The following is a 17,436-nucleotide window of genomic DNA, read 5'->3' as shown; positions in this document are numbered from 1 at the left end:
ATCCTTCGTTTTTTGTAGGCAGTCAAAATCCAATCCTGCGTTTTTTTGTGCAGTCAAAAATCCAATCCTGCGTTTTTTGTAGGCAGTCAAAAATCCAATCATTCGTTTTTTGTGGGCAGTCTGAAATCCAATCGTGCGTTTTTTTAGGCAGTCAAAAATCCAATCCTGCGTTTTTTAGGCAGTCAAAAATCCACTCCTGAGTTTTTTGTAGGCAACCAAAAATCCAATCCTTCGTTTTTTGTTTTTGGTGAGCAGTCAAAAACCCAATCCTGCGTTTTTTGTAGGCAGGCAAAAATCAAATCCTACGTTTTTCGGGGGCAGTCAAAAATACAACCTTGCGTTTTTTGTCGGCAGTCAAAAATACAATCCTGCGTTTTTTTATGGGCAGTCAAAATCAATTTTTGCATTTTTTATGAGCAGTCAAAAATGAAATCCTTCGTTTTTTATGATCAGACAAAAATCCAATCCTGTGTTATTATGAGAAGTCAAAAATCCAATCCTTCGTTTTTGTAGGCAGTCAAAATCCAATCCTGCGTTTTTTTTGTGCAGTCAAAAATCAAATCCTGCGTATTTTGTGGGCAGTCAAAACTCCAATCCATCGTTTTTTGTGGGCAGTCAAAAATCCAATCCTGCGTTATTTGTAGGCAGTCAAAAGTCAAATCCTACGTTTTTCGGGGGCAGTCAAAAATCCAATCCTGCGTTTTTTGTCGGCAGTCAAAAACCAATCCTGCGTTTTTGTAGGCAGTCAAAAATCAAATCCTGCGTATTTTGTGGGCAGTCAAAAATCCGATCCTGCGTTTTTTCAGTCAAGAATCCAATCCTTCGTTTTTTATGAGCAGACACAAATCCAATCCTGCGTTTTTTAGAGGAGTCAAAAATCCAATCCTTTGTTTTTTGTGGGCAGTCAAAAATCCAATCGTGCGTTTTTTGTAGGCAGTCAACAATCAAATCCTGCGTTTTTTGTGGACAGTCAAAAGTCCAATCTTGCATTTTTTGTCGGCAGTCAAAAATCCAATCCGGCGTTTTTGCAGGCAGTCAAAAATCCAATCCTGCGTTATTTTTAGGCAGTCAAAAGTCAAATCCTACGTTTTTCGGGGGCAGTCAAAAATCCAATCCTGCGTTTTTTCTCGGCAGTCAAAAATCAAATCCTGCGTATTTTGTGGGCAGTCAAAAATCCAATCCATCGTTTTTTGTGGGCAGTCAAAAATCCAATCCTGCGTTATTTGTAGGCAGTCAAAAATCCAATCCTTCGTTTTTTGTCGGCAGTCAAAAATCCAATCCTGCGTTTTTTGTAGGCAGTAAAAAATCTAATCCTGCGTTTTTTTGGGCAGTCAAAAATCCAATCCTGCGTTTTTAGTTGGCAGTCAAAAATACAATCCTGCGTTTTTTTATGGGCAGTCAAAAATCCAATCCTGCTTTTTTTAGGCAGTCAAAAATCCACTCCTGCGTTTTTTGTAGGAAGTCAAAAATCCACTCCTGCGTTTTTTGTAGGCAGTCAAAAATCCAATCCCTCGTTTTTTGTGAGCAGTCAAAAATCAAATCCTACGTTTTTCGGGGGCAGTCAAAAATCCAACCTTGCGTTTTTTGTCGGCAGTCAAAAATACAATCCTGCGTTTTTTTATGGGCAGTCAAAATCAATTTTTGCATTTTTTATGAGCAGTCAAAAATGAAATCCTTCGTTTTTTATGATCAGACAAAAATCCAATCCTGTGTTATTATGAGAAGTCAAAAATCCAATCCTTCGTTTTTGTAGGCAGTCAAAATCCAATCCTGCGTTTTTTTTGTACAGTCCAAAATCCAATCCTGCGTTTTTTGTAGGCAGTCAAAAATCCAATCATTCGTTTTTTGTGGGCAGTCTAAAATCCAATCGTGCGTTTTTTTAGGCAGTCAAAAAATCCAATCCTGCGTTTTTTAGGCAGTCAAAAATCCACTCCTGAGTTTTTTGTAGGCAACCAAAAATCCAATCCTTCGTTTTTTGTTTTTGGTGAGCAGTCAAAAATCCAATCCTGCGTTTTTTGTAGGCAGGCAAAAATCCAATCCAGCGTTTTTTGTATGCAGTCAAAAATCAAATCCTGCGTTTTTTTGTGGGCAGTCAAATATCCAATCCTGCGTTTTTTGGTCGGCAGCCAAAAATCCAATGCTTCGTTTTCATGAGCAAACAAAAATCCAATCCTGAGTTTTTATGAGCAGTCAAAAATTCAATTCTTCGTTTTTTTATGGGCAGTCAAAAATCCAATCCAGCGTTTTTTGTATGCAGTCAAAAACCAATCCTGCGTTTTTGTAGGCAGTCAAAAATCAAATCCTGCGTTTTTTGTGGGCAGTCAAAAGTCCAACCTTGCGTTTTTTGTCGGCAGTCAAAAATACAATCCTGCGTTTTTAGTTGGCATTGAAAAATCCAATCCTGCGTTTTTTCAGTCAAGAATCCAATCCTTTGTTTTTTATGAGCAGACACAAATCCAATCCTGCGTTTTTATGAGGAGTCAAAAATCCAATCCTTCGTTTTTTGTGGGCAGTCAAAAATCCAATCCTGCGTTTTTAGTTGGCAGTCAAAAATCCAATCCTGCGTTTTTTCAGTCAAGAATCCAATCCTTCGTTTTTTATGAGCAGACACAAATCCAATCCTGCGTTTTTATGAGGAGTCAAAAATCCAATCCTTCGTTTTTTTTGGGCAGTCAAAAATCCAATCGTGCGTTTTTTGTAGGCAGTCAACAATCAAATCCTGCGTTTTTTGTGGGCAGTCAAAAATCCAATCTTGCATTTTTTGTCGGCAGTCAAAAATCCAATCCTGCGTTTTTGCAGGCAGTCAAAAATCCAATCCTGCGTTATTTTTAGGCAGTCAAAAGTCAAATCCTACGTTTTTCGGGGGCAGTCAAAAATCCAATCCTGCGTTTTTTTTCGGCAGTCAAAAATCAAATCCTGCGTATTTTGTGGGCAGTCAAAACTCCAATCCATCGTTTTTTGTGGGCAGCCAAAAATCCAATCCTGCGTTATTTGTAGGCAGTCAAAAGTCAAATCGTACGTTTTTCGGGGGCAGTCAAAAATCCAATCCTGCGTTTTTTGTCGGCAGTCAAAAACCAATCCTGCGTTTTTGTAGGCAGTCAAAAATCAAATCCTGCGTATTTTGTGGGCAGTCAAAAATCCGATCCTGCGTTTTTTCAGTCAAGAATCCAATCCTTCGTTTTTTATGAGCAGACACAAATCCAATCCTGCGTTTTTTAGAGGAGTCAAAAATCCAATCCTTCGTTTTTTGTGGGCAGTCAAAAATCCAATCGTGCGTTTTTTGTAGGCAGTCAACAATCAAATCCTGCGTTTTTTGTGGACAGTCAAAAGTCCAATCTTGCATTTTTTGTCGGCAGTCAAAAATCCAATCCGGCGTTTTTGCAGGCAGTCAAAAATCCAATCCTGCGTTATTTTTAGGCAGTCAAAAGTCAAATCCTACGTTTTTCGGGGGCAGTCAAAAATCCAATCCTGCGTTTTTTCTCGGCAGTCAAAAATCAAATCCTGCGTATTTTGTGGGCAGTCAAAAATCCAATCCATCGTTTTTTGTGGGCAGTCAAAAATCCAATCCTGCGTTATTTGTAGGCAGTCAAAAATCCAATCCTTCGTTTTTTGTCGGCAGTCAAAAATCCAATCCTGCGTTTTTTGTAGGCAGTAAAAAATCTAATCCTGCGTTTTTTTGGGCAGTCAAAAATCCAATCCTGCGTTTTTAGTTGGCAGTCAAAAATACAATCCTGCGTTTTTTTATGGGCAGTCAAAAATCCAATCCTGCTTTTTTTAGGCAGTCAAAAATCCACTCCTGCGTTTTTTGTAGGAAGTCAAAAATCCACTCCTGCGTTTTTTGTAGGCAGTCAAAAATCCAATCCCTCGTTTTTTGTGAGCAGTCAAAAATCAAATCCTACGTTTTTCGGGGGCAGTCAAAAATCCAACCTTGCGTTTTTTGTCGGCAGTCAAAAATACAATCCTGCGTTTTTTTATGGGCAGTCAAAATCAATTTTTGCATTTTTTATGAGCAGTCAAAAATGAAATCCTTCGTTTTTTATGATCAGACAAAAATCCAATCCTGTGTTATTATGAGAAGTCAAAAATCCAATCCTTCGTTTTTGTAGGCAGTCAAAATCCAATCCTGCGTTTTTTTTGTACAGTCCAAAATCCAATCCTGCGTTTTTTGTAGGCAGTCAAAAATCCAATCATTCGTTTTTTGTGGGCAGTCTAAAATCCAATCGTGCGTTTTTTTAGGCAGTCAAAAAATCCAATCCTGCGTTTTTTAGGCAGTCAAAAATCCACTCCTGAGTTTTTTGTAGGCAACCAAAAATCCAATCCTTCGTTTTTTGTTTTTGGTGAGCAGTCAAAAATCCAATCCTGCGTTTTTTGTAGGCAGGCAAAAATCCAATCCAGCGTTTTTTGTATGCAGTCAAAAATCAAATCCTGCGTTTTTTTGTGGGCAGTCAAATATCCAATCCTGCGTTTTTTGGTCGGCAGCCAAAAATCCAATGCTTCGTTTTCATGAGCAAACAAAAATCCAATCCTGAGTTTTTATGAGCAGTCAAAAATTCAATTCTTCGTTTTTTTATGGGCAGTCAAAAATCCAATCCAGCGTTTTTTGTATGCAGTCAAAAACCAATCCTGCGTTTTTGTAGGCAGTCAAAAATCAAATCCTGCGTTTTTTGTGGGCAGTCAAAAGTCCAACCTTGCGTTTTTTGTCGGCAGTCAAAAATACAATCCTGCGTTTTTAGTTGGCATTGAAAAATCCAATCCTGCGTTTTTTCAGTCAAGAATCCAATCCTTTGTTTTTTATGAGCAGACACAAATCCAATCCTGCGTTTTTATGAGGAGTCAAAAATCCAATCCTTCGTTTTTTTTGGGCAGTCAAAAATCCAATCGTGCGTTTTTTGTAGGCAGTCAACAATCAAATCCTGCCTTTTTTGTGGGCAGTCAAAAATCCAATCTTGCATTTTTTGTCGGCAGTCAAAAATCCAATCCTGCGTTTTTGCAGGCAGTCAAAAATCCAATCCTGCGTTATTTTTAGGCAGTCAAAAGTCAAATCCTACGTTTTTCGGGGGCAGTCAAAAATCCAATCCTGCGTTTTTTTTCGGCAGTCAAAAATCAAATCCTGCGTATTTTGTGGGCAGTCAAAACTCCAATCCATCGTTTTTTGTGGGCAGCCAAAAATCCAATCCTGCGTTATTTGTAGGCAGTCAAAAGTCAAATCGTACGTTTTTCGGGGGCAGTCAAAAATCCAATCCTGCGTTTTTTGTCGGCAGTCAAAAACCAATCCTGCGTTTTTGTAGGCAGTCAAAAATCAAATCCTGCGTATTTTGTGGGCAGTCAAAAATCCAATCCTGCGTTTTTTCAGTCAAGAATCCAATCCTTCGTTTTTTATGAGCAGACACAAATCCAATCCTGCGTTTTTTAGAGGAGTCAAAAAACCAATCCTTCGTTTTTTGTGGGCAGTCAAAAATCCAATCGTGCGTTTTTTGTAGGCAGTCAACAATCAAATCCTGCGTTTTTTGTGGAGAGTCAAAAGTCCAATCTTGCATTTTTTGTCGGCAGTCAAAAATCCAATCCGGCGTTTTTGCAGGCAGTCAAAAATCCAATCCTGCGTTATTTTTAGGCAGTCAAAAGTCAAATCCTACGTTTTTCGGGGGCAGTCAAAAATCCAATCCTGCGTTTTTTGTGGGCAGTCAAAAATCCAATCCATCGTTTTTTGTGGGCAGTCAAAAATTCAATCCTGCGTTATTTACTAGGCAGTCAAAAATCCAATCCTTCGTTTTTTGTCGGCAGTCAAATATCCAATCCTGCGTTTTTTGTAGGCAGTAAAAAATCTAATCCTGCGTATTTTGTGGGCAGTCAAAAATCCAATCCATCGTTTTTTGTGGGCAGTCAAATATCCAATCCTGCGTTTTTTCTCGGCAGTCAAAAATCAAATCCTGCGTATTTTGTGGGCAGTCAAAAATCCAATCCATCGTTTTTTGTGGGCAGTCAAAAATTCAATCCTGCGTTATTTACTAGGCAGTCAAAAATCCAATCCTTCGTTTTTTGTCGGCAGTCAAATATCCAATCCTGCGTTTTTTGTAGGCAGTAAAAAATCTAATCCTGCGTTTTTTTGGGCAGTCAAAAATCCAATCCTGCGTTTTTAGTTGGCAGTCAAAAATACAATCCTGCGTTTTTTTATGGGCAGTCAAAAATCCAATCCTGCTTTTTTTAGGCAGTCAAAAATCCACTCCTGCGTTTTTTGTAGGAAGTCAAAAATCCACTCCTGCGTTTTTTGTAGGCAGTCAAAAATCCAATCCCTCGTTTTTTGTGAGCAGTCAAAAATCAAATCCTACGTTTTTCGGGGGCAGTCAAAAATCCAACCTTGCGTTTTTTGTCGGCAGTCAAAAATACAATCCTGCGTTTTTTTATGGGCAGTCAAAATCAATTTTTGCATTTTTTATGAGCAGTCAAAAATGAAATCCTTCGTTTTTTATGATCAGACAAAAATCCAATCCTGTGTTATTATGAGAAGTCAAAAATCCAATCCTTCGTTTTTTGTAGGCAGTCAAAATCCAATCCTGCGTTTTTTTTGTGCAGTCAAAAATCCAATCCTGCGTTTTTTGTAGGCAGTCAAAAATCCAATCATTCGTTTTTTGTGGGCAGTCTGAAATCCAATCGTGCGTTTTTTTAGGCAGTCAAAAATCCAATCCTGCGTTTTTTAGGCAGTCAAAAATCCACTCCTGAGTTTTTTGTAGGCAACCAAAAATCCAATCCTTCGTTTTTTGTTTTTGGTGAGCAGTCAAAAATCCAATCCTGCGTTTTTTGTAGGCAGGCAAAAATCCAATCCTGCGTTTTTTGTATGCAGTCAAAAATCAAATCCTGCGTTTTTTTGTGGGCAGTCAAATATCCAATCCTGCGTTTTTTGGTCGGCAGCCAAAAATCCAATGCTTCGTTTTCATGAGCAAACAAAAATCTAATCCTGAGTTTTTATGAGCAGTCAGAAATTCAATTCTTCGTTTTTTTGTGGGCAGTCAAAAATCCAATCCTCCGTTTTTTGTGGGCAGTCACAAACCCAATCCTGCGTTTTTTGTAGGCAGTCGAAAATCCAATCCTGCGTTTTTTGTAGGCAGTCAAAGATCAAATCCTACGTTTTTCGGGGGCAGTCAAAAATCCAATCCTGCGTTTTTTGTCGGCATTCAAAAATCCAATCCTGCGATTTTGTAGGCAGTCAAAAATCAAATCCTGCGTTTTTTGTGGGCAGTCAAAAGTCCAACCTTGCGTTTTTTGTCGGCAGTCAAAAAAATAATCCTGCGTTTTTTATGGGCAGTCAAAATCCATTTTTGCATTTTTTTATGAGCAGTCAAAAATGAAATCCTTCGTTTTTTATGAGCAGATGAAAATCCAATCCTGCTTTTTTATGAGAAGTCAAAAATCCAATCCTTCGTTTTTGTAGGCAGTCAAAAATCCAATCCTGCGTTTTTGTTTTGGGCAGTCAAAAATCCAATCGTGCGTTTTTTGTAGGCAATCAAAAATCCAATCCTGCGTTTTTTTAGGCAGTCAAAAATCCACTCCTGCGTTTTTTGTAGGCAGTCAAAAATCCAATCCTTTGTTTTTTATGAGCAGACAAAAATCTAATTCTGCGTTTTTTATGAGCAGTCAAAAATCCAATCCCTCGTTTTTTGTGAGCAGTCCAAAATCCAATCCTGCTTTTCTTGTAGGCAGTCAAAAATCCAATCCTGCGTTTTTTGTAGGCAGTCAAAAATCAAATCCTGCGTTTTTTTATGGGCAGTCAAAATCCATTTTTGCATTTTTTATGAGCAGTCAAAAATGAAATCCTTCGTTTTTAATGAGCAGACAAAAATCCAATCCTGCTTTTTTATGAGAAGTCAAAAATCCAATCCTTAGTTTTTTGTAGGCAGTCAAAAACCAATCCTGCGTTTTTTTGGGCAGTCAAAAATCCAATCCTGCGTTTTTTGCAGGCAGTCAAAAATCCAATCCTTCGTTTTTTGTCGGCAGTCAAAAATCCAATCCTGCGTTTTTAGTTGGCAGTCAAAAATCCAATCCTGCGTTTTTTCAGTCAAGAACCCAATCCTTCGTTTTTTCATGAGCAGACACAAATCCAATCCTGCGTTTTTATGAGGAGTCAAAAATCCAATCCTTTGTTTTTTGTGGGCAGTCAAAAATCCAATCCTGCGTTTTTTGTGGGCAGTCAAAAATCAAATCCTGCGTTTTTTGTGGGCAGTCAAAAATCCAATCCTGCAATTTTTGTCAGCAGTCAAAAATCCAATCCTGCGTTTTTTGCAGGCAGTCAAAAACCAAATCCTGCGTTTTTTGTGGGCAGTCAAAAATCCAACCCTTCTTTTTTGTGGGCAGTCAAAAATCCAATTCTGCGTTTTTTATGGGCAGTCAAAATCCATTTTTTTCGTTTTTTATGAGCAGTCAAAAATGCAATCCTTCGTTTTTTATGAGCCGACAAAAATCCAATCCTGCGTTTTTTATGAGCAGTAAAAAATCCAATCTTTCGTTTTTTGTAGGCAGTCAAAAATCCAATCCTGCGTTTTTTGTAGGCAGTCAAAAATCCAATCCTTCGTTTTTTGTGGGCAGTCAAAAATCCAATCCTGCGTTTTTTATGGGCAGTCAAAATCCATTCTTGCGTTTTTTATGAGCAGTCAAAAATCCAATCCTGCATTTTTTGTGGGCAGTCAAAAGATAATCATCAGTGGTCATCAATTAACACCTCAATCTGTGCAGATTGAAAAATGAAAAGCTGTTTACCCACTGCGGCCGTCTAACTGCAATAGACATTTTCGCACTGATTAACCTGCTGTTTGAATTTTTCCCAGTTTTAATAATTGCTTTGTGTACGCTTTCTTGAAATTTGAGGCGGAAAGTTGCTTGTCAATTTCGTAACTTAATAACTTGTAATCAAGTTATCAACAAAATGAAAAGACAAATCGCTTCGGTTGCTTTACAAAAAGTTAACGGCAAAAAATTTAAGTAATCAACTTACTTTGAAAATACCAAATTAATTTTTGCCTCACTTATTTTCACTACTTGCTATAAAAGTTAAGACACAAATTTAGGGTATTATAAAGGCCCGTGTCAAATTTTTACCCCAAAAAAGATGTAAGATTAGAGGGTAATCGGGGAAATATTTTTTAGCAAATTCCCCACAAAACTCCTACATCTTTTTGGGTAATCGGGGGGGGGGGGGGGGGGGGGTTGACAAAGGGGTAAAAATCTCACATTTTAAAGGTAAGTTAAGGTAAAAGTTCAGGTGATGCCACCTTAATTTTTTAGGTATTTTTCAGGTTAACTTGCGGTAAGTTGAAGTATGTTAAATAAAGTAAGGCAAAACTACCAAGTTAACTTTGAAAGTTCAATTCAAGGCTATGTACGTTAAAATTATCAGAACATGGATTCAAACATCACGGGTAGAGACACAACTGTAATAAATTGTGCAATTCTAAAGCATACGTACGTTGTGTTTTGCCACACGTACGAGGGGAACCTTTTGATGACGAAAGTGCCCAGTTTGACAAACTTTGCCTCGTGGAGACAGGAAGCCCCGACCACAGTGTGACCCAAACCAAGTGTCGGTTTGTCACTGCAGAGGGTCTTAACCAACTCGTCTGTTATTGATCTGAACATCTTTCATTGCACACAGTTATCCTGCTGGCTTTGTCAATATTATGAGTCTTTTTTTCTGGTCCAGAACTTCTTATAATTTCAAAGAACTGAGGCGTTGGGATTGTTGTTTATGTTTTTTTGCAACAAGTAAATTAAAATTATAACCATACGGTTAAATATACCTGAAACAAAAAATATTTCAAATCATTCAAACAATAATAATATAATAAACATCAACAAATTTCTTTAAAAAATTTTTCACTGCATTTTTTATAATTTATTTGTAAGTAAAGTCGAAGTGATGCATATTGTCTTGACATAGAAACACGAGTTTTGAATTTTCCCTGCTCTTTAAAAAAACTCTGCAGCATTACGTGAATGTAAAAAAATGCCTGACAATAGTTCGTAACTAACAATAGTATGATAAGCTTTTGTTCTCTATGAAAAAATTTGCACCTAAATTATGAATGCTACCTTTTGCACATGCCCTGTTATTGTTAAAGAACAAATGTGAAAGCCATTAGTATTATAATAGTTCTGGACCAAAAATAATGGGAATGAAACACAAACGGCGATTTTCAGAACCCAAGTTAGCAAAAAAATACCAAAAAATGTAAAGTCGTAGTATTTGGACTGTTAAAAGCTCTGTTATTTATTTTATTTTCTTTGAATTTAGTATTCTTACAAGAATTTAATTTCTATCCATTTTGCTTTCGAATAAGTATTATATTTGTTTGTAATTTTTTTTATTTAGATAAAATTGTATAGTATGTAGTTTTTTTGAAAAAACCGACCATTCCTTGGATTCTGAGAATTTTCCCCTGACAGCGGTTAGAATGACACCAGATTTCAACACAATCATAAATGGAAAAGTTCACTGATTTGGAAAGAAACAGACCCCATTTCAAAAGATGAAAGCAACGAAGTAGCAAGATTCGCTGAGCTACAGTTTTAGACAATGAATAATTGAAATTTCGAAAACTTCGTCATTTCACGCAAAGATAACAGTCCAACTATGCGTTCAAAACTAAACGTCGGATTGTCTCAGAATTTTCTTTGAAGTCATTTTTCAAGCCAGACCACACGTGCCAGTTGGAAACCGTTTTTTGAGGTGGCTTTATTGGCTATGATGGTGCTTATCGAAGTGCAGCCTAGCACGTATTTTCTGCCTATTTGAGTTTTCACCGAACCTCAACTCTTTCGCTGCACGCGAATTTGACAGGAATTTTTACCGAAGATTTTTTAGGCGAGCATCGCAAAACATTTTGTAAAAAAAGGAACGGAATAAAAAGTTTTCACGCGTACTTAACATTTTTATAGTCTTTTTAAAATGGCCTGTCTTCTGAAACTGCAATTTGTCAAAAAAGACATAAACATTAAAGTTTTTTTGGACTCTTTCAATTGAAATAGAGACTGACAATTTGCACAAGTTCACCGCAATGCTCAAAAACCGCCAATTAAAGAAATTTTCCAGCAAAAATATTCCAAGTGGTTTACTGCTGGCACGTCTTCAATTGGTTTCCAACGTACAAAAAGAATTCCCAATTTTCTGACCTGGCTGTTTTAAACAAATTTTTTCTGAGGGTAAGAAGCTATATGCCGTATGACTCAGAGTACTATAGGGGGGGGGGGGGATGACATGGGCTTCCAACTCTTCTATTGAAATATTGTATCACTATTTGAGGCTACTTGGAACCACCGAGAAATTTTGCTTTCTTGATAAAAGTAGACTTAATTGAGGTTAACTGAGCGTGAGCCACACTGATTAAGGACAATAACCAGAAGGAAAAACAACGGAAAAAACAACTAATTGTGATGATCATTTTTTGCATCCTTGAATCTCCATTTTTCAACACCCCTATTGTCTCTAAAACATATTCCAATGGCCAGATTCCTCTCTGAGTCAGGAAATATAACACCCACTCTGTTCATATACTTTAAAAGGTTGGTTATAGCTGTGCTTCTTTTTGAAATTTATGTTTAGAGTTGCCAAGTATTTTGAACCAAACGCCTCAAAACATGGTTTATCAGCTTCTGGCTGTCTTTCCAAGGCTTGAAATTTGATCTCAGAAGTTTTCAAGTGGCAATTATGAGCACAAAATGAGCTCCAATTTTTGGCTGGGAATTCCTTTTTATAAAAAAGGAAGAACCAAACAACATTTCCAAGTAAATTGTTATTTTTCAAAAGAAACTTTTATTTAAGAACTGTGTAGTTTCATTCCTTTCATAACAGGACAATCAGTTAGCAATTTTATTTGTAAAAATTTCCTATTTAGTCTGCATCCGGCTTTTTGTTTTAAAATTGTTGTCAGAACTTATGTTCATAGAAAAAATTGAAGCCAATGAAAAAAAACAAAATAATAGTTTAACTACATCTTGACATCCAACTTGTTACATAGACATACTGATCATTTTTGGGTTAGATTATTAAAAAACAGAACAAAATCCGAAACCAAACGTTGATTTTACTCCCTGGAAAAAAGTACATTGTAAATTACAAAAAGACTTGACAGAATACATCGCAAAGAACACAACAAGGGCTATGTTCTTCAATAACCATTAGCATTACAAACAACTGACATTTACTAAGATTATGCTAAAACATGAAAAACAATCAACACATCAAAACCGAACCAATACCCCAGAAATTTGTAGACCAATTTTACTTCGGCCTTAAAACCATATGCAAGGCAAAAAGAAACAAAAAGTTTTCCCAGAGATCCAAGGACCTATCTTTCAAAGACAAACAGATAGTCAGAGGGAAAAAGTTTAACAACTACGAGATAGTCAGAGAAAGAATATTACCAAAAAATAACAATAAAAAATAGTCAACTAAATAGAATTGTTAAAACTCTAGCAAATTGATATTGACAAATAAAAAGCAATTCTCACAACATGGGTGGCATCTTCAACAGTGGTTTTAAATATATTTCAGTTGGATCTTATAGAAGACGTTTTAGTTCAAACTATTTTTGACTGAGAGGTATAATATCAAATTTCAAAGACTAACTTTTGATTAAAAAGAATCAAATTTAAATAAGATCTTTACAAACATTACGATACAGTAACGAAAACAATTTTACATAAACATGAGTCAAAAATGTTGTTAAACTAAAATTTTATATCAAAAAAATAGAAGAAAATGACATATACAATTTAAACTTTTTAAAGGTAAACAAAAGTGTAAATCACTGTAGAGATAAAGTAAAACAAAATGAACCAGAAAGCCAAAAAAAGGCCGAAGATTAACAATACATCTACAGCCAGCATCGAAATTGATTTTTTGTAAACAAAAGCTAACGAGTTAGGGAAAAACATAGAGAAGACTAACTTACAGATGTTCAATTCTTAGGCTGTACTAATTTAAACAACATATAGTGAAGAAAAAATCAGAGGCTGAATATGGAAGACGTAATAGCCATCACTCCGTTAGAATAAGCCTTGAGACAAATATGCATTGAGACAAATCGCTCTTCTCAAAGAAACAGCAGGAAATTTTTTTACAACAGAAGAACGAAAACTGCGGGCAAACCCAAATATGTGGAAAAATCCGACAAATAGATAGATATGCCAATAATATTCCAGAAAAACAACGAACACTATACATAAGAAGACTTGGTTGGCAAGACGACATATGAGTACAAACCAGTGGTTTAGAAAATCAAACACTGTGGTAACTTCGACAACATCATGAAAAAAATTGAATTCGCAGTATTTGGAGCATCAATAGAAAAGTCAGAACTATTCAAAAAAAATGATGAGCCTGTCCAAAAATTTATTTACCTTATTAGCAAAAAAAGAATAGAGCCCAAATTACAAAACGAAAAATGCAATATCCAGATTGAAATCCTCAGGCTCAAAGCAAAATATGAAAGCCAATAACTATTTAAACAAGATCAGTTTTAGACAATAAAAAATCTGACGCAATTTGACATCTACAAACAAATATTTTTTCGGTGAAAACAATCACATCTGGACTTGTATCAAAACTCTGACAAATTGATGATTACAGAAAAAATATCTAGCATGTTACATACTAGGGCGTAATTTGGCCCAATCTAACATTCCTTATGCAAAAATCCTAACCATTGTGAACAAATTAACTTAATTTGAACATTTTCTAAAAGGACGAAATGTCCATGCCAATTCCAAACTTAAAGACTATTTACCACCATGAAAAAATGCCGCATCAAAAAACTTGTAACAGTTTTCTACCGCTCAAAAAATTGTCATCCAATTTATGACCTCATAGTTTTTTCGAAAAAAAAAACACGGACTTAATAAAATGGAATCACTGACTTAATAAAATGGAACTCATGAAAAGAACCCCGCCAGAAAATAATTTTGCAAAATTTTTATTGTTGAATTCTTTGAGCTAATCAAAAATGAGTCTACCATTGATCAGATTCCTTTATTCGACCACGGAAATGAAAGAAACTACCTTACTTATGTTGTGACCAATTTACAAAAAGAAATATATAGTCAGAACTCATAGTTCTACTAAAAAATTACGAAATACAAAAAAAACTTTCATAAAATCGGAAGTTTTATTGTTGAATTCCTGGATTGAGCCAACCAACAATGAGTTTACCATTGATAAGATTCCTTTATTCGACTACGAAAATTGATGGAAATACATTACTCAGGTTTTGACCAAACTACAAAAAGAAATATATAGTAAAAACTCAAAATTTCACTAAAAATTTACTAAATACAAAAATTTTAAAAGAAATCAATGCCATAAAATGTAAACCGAGAGTTTCATTTAGGCTCATTGAGAACCCGTTGGAGTTTAAATGAGGGCTGTCATTATTGAAACTCATTATTCAATCAAAATTTTACTGAAAGCTTTCAATGTAAAACACTTCAAAATCATTAGTTGTTCACATACCAGCTCAAACAACAGCTTATATTTACTATTAAAACCAAAGCGCCGCGATGAGTATTCATCTCCAAAAACTCACAAAAAAACACCTAAACATAAGTTCAATGGAAGCAAAAAAAATGGCTCTAGGAGCAAAAAACATCTAGAACTAAATGCTAATCTGTTTCATTCTATAAAACCAACATACGACAAAACCAGCCCAGATTTCAATTCAGGGTTACTAATACCCGTAAATGTTGAAAATGGTAATATAATTGAGCAAAAATTAAGAAAATGTTTTGAAAAATGGCAAAACATGTGAACAAAGTCAGGGTGAAACGTGAAGTGGTCAAAAAAATCGTTAAACCCTGATAACTCCCTGAAAAATTTTTAAAAAAATGAAATTTTTTTGAGATTTACGCTTGATGGGTTTTCTAAATATTCACTCACAACTCTCTACGATAAATACATCGATCAGCGACACTTGACTGAACAAAAAAACGAGCTGAGAATATAGCCGCCCCCACCCACAAGTGGATTCGCAAACACTAAATTGATAAATAAATCTCCTCAATAAATCTTCCAAATTATGTAAGAATTTATTTTGTATATGGATTTGAGAAACTTTAAAATAAAAACTAGTGCATTGTTCCTTCTTTTCTTTCTGTTCTTTTCCAGATCAATGACAATTTTTTTTCTTAAAGGCTATACTCCGAGGAATACAATGTTTTTAAAGGGGTAGATCTGTTTGGTCATTTTTTATATCTTTTTTCTTCTCTGTTTCTGGATCTTCGTCGTCTGAGGCTGACAATGGTAAACTGAATGTGTTGTTTGCAGGAATGAATTTGCAATCTTGAATGCAGTAAGCCATCACTTGTCCCTTCACCATTCTGAAACTCTTGTCAGTTTTCTCAGACTCCTTATGACCTAAACAAAAACGGTACATATGCTTAAAGGTCAATAGTTTCCAGTTTGAGGCTCCAGACGGAAGCAAGCATGTCCACACAGAAGAAAAACGCACGAGGGAGGCGTCGTGTGTTCAAAATTACATAGTCTGGAAACATCGAAAAACGCACGAACGTCTGGATATGAACACGTGAAAGTCTGGTGAAGGCACAAAAGTCTGGAAATAAGATCTTTCCGTCTTGGACGGTCTGGGCATAGACACTTTCTGTCTGAGATGGTCTGGACGTACTGGCTTCCGCCATTGGACCTCAACCTTCAAAAATCATTCTATATTTTTTTTTGTTTAAACTTTAGTATAGTAAATTCGAACATTTTAGGCAACAGTTTTTTAGTATATGAATTCAAATTAGGAGTGATTAAGTGAAAGCTTATTGCAGTATTTTTGAATATAACGTGGCCTCAATGATCTAAAGGCTAGCAAAAAACGGACTTTGAAATGTGCTTCGACAGAAAGATTATATATTATCATAAATTAGCAGTTTTTCCAATTAGCAGCGTTACATTTCGAATGCTTTTAGGCCGTGACGAGGTTCTTATTTAGGAGCAAAAAATCTGTAACATAACCGCAATTAATGATAGGGTGAAATGCGATATTCTCAATTAAAAATTGAGTTGAGTCTATGAAAAACCACTTATTTTCTGGTATCAGTTGTCTCATACCCCCATGTAAAACCAGAATTGACCCAATTCTGACTATTGTAGAATTAGAATGGTCCCAAGTGGGACAATCGAAAATGTGACACTATTCAGTGGACGAATTATTAATGACAATGATTTGGACTAACACTTGGTCAGAAATGAAAAAGACTTGGCGTTATTTACTGGTTTTGATCTTGTTTGAGATGCTTGATTTTTTATGGAAGAAAGGAATGGGTGCTCAATTAATTTGACTGCTTCTTTTGCATTCATAGCAAAACTTCATAAGATTGCTTGATTAATTGATTTAGCAAAACAATAAGATTGCTTGATTAATTGTTGCGAGAACAATGTTTTGAAACACAACTGCTTAGGTTCCATTTTTCATGTTCTCTTGGTCCTATTAATCAAATTTAACTGCTTTCATTACTTCATTAATTGATAATTTCAGTTTTTCATATACACAACATACAAGTGTAGACAACACACAAGAGACGATACTACAACAACTTTGAGCTTGAGAACTGTTGTCGAACATGTCAACGTTTCCTTTGGTCAATCCGCCCTTTCCAAACTTTGCTCTAAACAACTATAAAGGTGTTCAATTGCACAAACTTTAAAATCTTCCATTTGATTGATGAAATAATACTTAAACTGAAGTTTTCAAAAACTACTAGGTAACAGAACTTTGGAACTGAGAGGTTGCTGATTTAACTGGCATAGTTTGTGGAAAACCTACTGTTGGATCATTCATACTGCATTTGTTAAGAAAGATAAACTGCATTTTTGGCGTTAAAAATTAGAAAATACTTTGGATTTTTTCAAACATCAAATAGCTAAAACATGAGCCTGTTGATTTTAGCTAATCATATAAACTTCTAATCATCAAATCATATCCGAAGTATTTTCCCGATAAAAGCTCTGAGAAATAAAAAAAGAAAGAAAATTAGTGGTATGGTGTCCTCGTGATATTAAGTTTAGGAAAACGTTGTCATCGCAAAACACTTGTTAGGTTGCGAGCCCTGGCTAACGAAAACAAACGTAAACAACTAACGACGTCTGAAGAGTTGCTTTCGAACAACTAGTGGTAGTTGGAAACTATTACAGCCTGCTTCAGTGGTGGGGGAGTAACTAGATTCACTAAGGGGACATCAAATGACGTCATTAGAGGTCATTATGTACCACTACAGCCACTAATAACAATTGAAGCAAAAAAGTTACATTATTTGAGTTTTGGTAGTGAGCTGCCGCCACTTGAATTCAGCTGCTGACACACATGTGAATGAAAGAGAAAATTACCTTCCGTAAAAAGAAATGTCAAAATTTTGCTTAAAAGACAAACACTTTCACAGTAAATACTTCAAACT

General features: G+C 35.8%; 1 protein-coding gene across 4 annotated transcripts in view; it reads right to left on the bottom strand.

Moving 5' to 3' along the window:
* The window catches only part of LOC142344200 (uncharacterized), an 84,679-nt gene extending 74,171 nt beyond the window's left edge, over positions 1–10,508 (bottom strand). The window contains exons 1-2 of one of the 4 annotated variants that reach the window (XM_075395742.1): positions 10,430–10,508; positions 9,455–9,645 (exon numbers count right to left, since the gene is read on the bottom strand). In XM_075395742.1, the coding sequence (XP_075251857.1) occupies positions 9,455–9,624 (170 nt within the window). In that variant the 5' untranslated portion in view covers positions 9,625–9,645; positions 10,430–10,508. Of the gene's footprint in view, positions 1–9,454; positions 9,680–10,146; positions 10,276–10,404 lie in introns of those variants that run through there. The other 3 variants (XM_075395740.1, XM_075395741.1, XM_075395743.1) reach the window with 3 other exon arrangements.
* Between the last annotated feature and the right edge of the window lie 6,928 nt (positions 10,509–17,436).

Source organism: Convolutriloba macropyga, chromosome 8 (assembly GCF_964194025.1).
Source record: "Convolutriloba macropyga chromosome 8, txConMacr16.3, whole genome shotgun sequence".
Lineage (NCBI taxonomy): Eukaryota > Metazoa > Xenacoelomorpha > Acoela > Convolutidae > Convolutriloba > Convolutriloba macropyga.
Note: the sequence above shows the minus strand (reverse complement) of the source record. Positions and strands in the feature narration are given on the sequence as shown.